At 38.9% G+C, this 4658-nt stretch overlaps 1 protein-coding gene across 3 annotated transcripts; it reads right to left on the bottom strand.

Annotated features, from left to right (window-relative positions):
- Window positions 1-320: 320 nt before the first annotated feature.
- Window positions 321-4214, bottom strand: LOC119779954 (piggyBac transposable element-derived protein 1-like). 3 transcript variants are annotated; one of them, XR_005280318.1, is made up of 4 exons: window positions 3230-4214; window positions 2923-2973; window positions 859-1124; window positions 321-783 (listed from the first exon to the last, which is right to left on the bottom strand). XR_005280318.1 is itself a non-coding variant. In XM_038279817.1 (3 exons), the coding sequence occupies exons 1-3, from the start codon at window positions 4038-4040 to the stop codon at window positions 925-927; spliced, it is 909 nt and encodes a 302-aa protein (XP_038135745.1). In that variant the 5' UTR covers window positions 4041-4214; the 3' UTR covers window positions 910-924. The 3 variants fall into 3 exon arrangements, 2 of the variants coding, with proteins under 2 accessions (XP_038135745.1, XP_038135746.1); XM_038279817.1 differs by lacking the exon at window positions 321-783 and having other exon boundaries at window positions 910-971; XM_038279818.1 differs by lacking the exons at window positions 321-783; window positions 859-1124 and adding an exon at window positions 2214-2555.
- Between the last annotated feature and the right edge of the window lie 444 nt (window positions 4215-4658).

The following is a 4658-nucleotide window of genomic DNA, read 5'->3' as shown; positions in this document are numbered from 1 at the left end:
TTTTTAAAATACGGTAAAATTCTGGAAACCACAGCTGCCAGTTTTTTACCGTATTTTGTAAATGCAGGATTCTACCGTATTTTTAATATACGGTAAAATTCTGGCAACCACAGCTGCCAGTTTATTACCGTATTTTGTAAATGCAGGATTCTACCGTATTTTTAAAATACGGTAAAATACCGTACTTCCTAAAATATTTAAAAAAAAATAAAATGTGGTTTTGCCGTAATAAATACGGTCATGCTGACTGAGGCATAATATCTCCATGAGTGAAAAACACATCCAGACTGGATGATATATTGACATTTTATTGTAAACCCTGCCCCCCAAAAAAAACTTATGGTAAATTACTGGTCTCTGTTCCTACCAGAATTTTACCATACAAATTATAGTACAACACACAAGGAAGTGTAACTTGTCAAGCATTTCTATACAGAAAGTTATAAAGAAAATAATTTCTAATTAAACAAAAATACAGATTACGAGTAATCCACTTAAAGAAACAATTTCTATTTAAAAAGTCAAGTTAAAAAAAGAACTGATTCTATTTTCTGTCCAGTTTCCTCACGGTATTACTGAGATCTGGAAAACAGAAACAAAACAAACAGTATGTGTCCACATAAGAGATAACATATTGTAGAAGACAAAATGGTGATAAAAGGATTCTTGTTCTGGGTTGAGAGTCACAAGTCGCTGAGATCAGACGTTGCTCAGGATGGTTGTAGTCTTCCCAGTCACAGGTTGAAATTGAGACTCGCATGTTGTCAATCGGGTGTTTCCTCTCTGCTGGAAAACAAAAAGAAAAAGTTAGAAAGATGCACTACATGAACATCTTATTCGCTTAAATGTTTGTTTCACCTTTGTTGACTTGGATATGGACACAGGTACTTCAACCAGGTGGTGCGATCATTTCTGACTGAAAATTCAGTAGTTAAACCTTTGTTTGTTGTCAACAGGTGTGATCCTCTGGTCTGCAACCAGACAAAATACACAAACAAAAAACAAATAAAAACAAATATAACTGTTTTAGGCAATTTATGAAATAGATACTCACCATTTATCTGAGTCTCATGAAGGCCAATAGGTTGTCTTCAACCATTTATGTAAGTTACATTTCCTGCAAGCTAGCAGAAACAAAGCTGTAAATGTGAACACTTTTCATACAGGCAAACAAATTGATACAGCTGAGACAATTTATGCTAGGTTAGTTTTTCTCAGTCACTTTTGGTGCATTTCTCAAGTCATTGTTGGCATTTACAAAACAGTAAGCGCATTTCTCAAAACAATTTGTAGAAACAGGAAAAATAGCATTTGTTTGCTTTCAAAATCCTTAGTTCAGCTCTTAAAATTCTGTCTGTTAACATATCAGTGACTCAAAATAATAAGTTATAGTCTCTCTATGTACAGATAAGACAGTCAAATTGATTAGTCATGAGAAGAGACTACAAAAGGATCATTTACGCCAGTGTTTCTCAACCCTGCTCCTCACCACCCCCTGCTCTGCATGTTTTAGATGTGCCTCTACTCCAGAACAGCTGATTCAAATGATTGGATGACAATCAAGTACTGCAGAAGCTTGTTAATCATCCAGAGATACAATTCAGGTGTGTGGCAGAAGGGAAATACCTAAGCCTGCAGGACAGGGTGACGCTGAAGACCAGGATTGAGAAACACTGATTTACGCTTTTGCTATAATTTATTCATGGACCATGCCTTGGTGATTCAGAAAGAAAAAGACAGAAATGCAGAGAACAAAAAAAGTAGAAAAGGAGCCACAGGACAATCTCCTCAAGGAAAACTGTACAGTGCTGTAGAAATTACATTACATTTTAATTTCCATAGTCACTTTGTTCCTTAACTCCACTGAGGATCTTTTTTCCTCAGTGGGGTTAAGGAATGAACAGTAGGGTGGGAGGACCTCCATCAGCGTCATGTTGTGGGTCTCAGCCATGTCCTGATGTTGGACTGATGGAAACTGGCAGATGTCCTCAGCCTCTTCTGACTCTTCTTCTGCTTTCCTCCCAACTATTTCCTCCTCAGCCTCACTCCTCTTCTTCTCTCTGGCTGTTCACTCTGTCCAGATACTTGTTCATCAGTTCTCAGACATGTAACATTGTGTTGTGTTCTGACTATATAGAGCATAATGTTGCCAACTGATGGTTCACAAGATGCACCTCCAATCTGTTTCAGAAAACTGGTTGATCATTGGTTGAGCTAATGGTTCATACACTGACCTGTTAGAGAAACTCAGGACTCACTTGGGAGCAATTTACCAATTCAGGACAGATTTAGAAAATAATAGAATATAAATTAATTAATATATGATTCACATTATGACAACTTTAAGACTTATGCATGTTAAGACTTACACAATGAACTGATGCTATTTTGGAAGTTGAGAATTCAACACAGACACGTTGTTGTCCTGTTGTCCTCATTTTCTGTATACACCCTTTATCCTCCGGGTCAAAATGACCCGTCTTCACTAAACCCCCAATATAAGCAGCTTAATTGAATTTTAAACACCAAATTCTATCTTGTATATTGTCACTCACCACAAAATGGTTGATCATTGGTTGAGCTAATGGTTCATACACTGACCTGTTAGAGAAACTCAGGACTCACTTGGGAGCAATTTACCAATTCAGGACAGATTTAGAAAATAATAGAATATAAATTAATTAATATATGATTCACATTATGACAACTTTAAGACTTATGCATGTTAAGACTTACACAATGAACTGATGCTATTTTGGAAGTTGAGAATTCAACACAGACACGTTGTTGTCCTGTTGTCCTCATTTTCTGTATACACCCTTTATCCTCCGGGTCAAAATGACCCGTCTTCACTAAACCCCCAATATAAGCAGCTTAATTGAATTTTAAACACCAAATTCTATCTTGTATATTGTCACTCACCACAAAATGTGTGAATACTTGAGTTTTCCCTCTCCACTTGAATTTCTATAGCTTAAGAAAAAAAATGTGCAAAATGAGTTTCGAATGCATTTTTATTCATCACAGTGACTAATTTTCTTTTACTTTTCTCCAGTGAACAAGAGGATGTACAATACAAAAATATGAAAAATAACATAACCCATTCAACTAATTGGCACATGTAGGGCAGTATGCAAGTGCACAGTCTTTGCAGATATATTTCTTACACCTGCAGCACACAGTATGTGTTTTACAGTCTGAGGGCAGAACCGACATCTCTTCCTCTTACTTGGCTTAGCTGGGGAAGTGGCTGTGGTAGATGGATCCTCAGGTTGATCAGGAGCTGCTGCACTCTGAATAGCTTTCACAACTGCTGCTGAGGCTTCTGTGCGGGGGACATGCTTCCTTCTTTCAATGAGTGGAGTTACAAGTGCCTTTCCTAGCTGCTCCAGGAACACCCTCCTCTTGTTGTGCTTATGAGACATCCAGGTTGGGTTGATCTCTATCCAAATCACAAAGGCATTGTAGGAGGACACATCAATGATGTTGTGGAAGATGACCAGGGGCCAGCGGGCAGTCATTCTTCTGCAGCTATATGCTCCAATCACCTTATCTAGGTTGTCCACACCTCCTTTGTTTCGGTTGAATTCCAGGATAATGATTGGCTTCCTGTCCTCACGGTCACTAGTGTCGCCGTCTTTGTGCAGTGTGCTCAGAAGAACTACATTCTTGTTTTTCTTTGGGAGGTAGGAAACTAGAGTGGTGGTGGGTGTGAAGGCAAACTTTGAGGAGAAGACCTCTCTCTCCTTTGACCCAAGCAGTGCAGGTGGGAGCTCAGGCTTGTTCTTTCGAACTGTACCAACCATGGTGATCTTCCTCTTCAGGAGCTGCTGTCCGAGTTCATAAGAGTTGAAGAAATTGTCACATGTCACATTGTGACCCCTCAGTCCCTCTGTCACATCAAGCACAACTCGCAACCCCTGGTTCTTCTCTGGGCATCCACTGGTTGACTTCCCAGTATAGACTTGCATTTTCCAAGCATAGCTTGATTCGGAAGCCACCCATGACTTGATCCCATATTTTGCTGGCTTGCTGGGCATATACTGCTGGAAAGGACAACAACCTTTGGACAAAAGACATTAGCATCAGTGATTAGTATCAGTGTCACAGAAAACAGTCAAAGAAATCAATAGTGAAAATCACTTTTATTACAAATATGAAAACAGATTACCTCTAAATGGAACCAGTTGCTCATCCACTGTTACATCAGGCTCTGGATTATAGAGGTAGGGTAACCGCTCCACCCATTTGTCCCATACCTCTCTTATGGCTGCAAGTTTGTCTGTCATACATCTTGCTGGTCTTGATTCACGGTCATCAAATCGCATCAGTCTTGAGTAGGTGTGAAAGAGTTTGAGTGGCATTGTGGCTCGGAAAATTGGCCTTCCACTCTCTGCTTACTTCTGCTACTGATTGATCTGAGACACAACTAAAACTTTGTAACATTTTATGGTTTGTAAATAACTCTGTGACCTTGATTTCAACTCCATTTGCCTCACGGGTCATTTTGACCTGAAGACCATCTTTGTACCTTTTTTTGTACAGCTTACATGGAAATGAGACTAAAAGCAACACTGAACTTTTTCTATTGTCTGGGCCAATCTAGGAAAAGTCTTAAAATCTCAAGTTAAAAAAATTACATTTAGGGGATTTTGGGG

Source organism: Cyprinodon tularosa, unplaced genomic scaffold (genome assembly GCF_016077235.1).
Source record: "Cyprinodon tularosa strain WSP-4 unplaced genomic scaffold, ASM1607723v1 ctg154, whole genome shotgun sequence".
NCBI lineage: Eukaryota > Metazoa > Chordata > Actinopteri > Cyprinodontiformes > Cyprinodontidae > Cyprinodon > Cyprinodon tularosa.
This window is presented reverse-complemented; position numbering and strand designations above follow the sequence as displayed.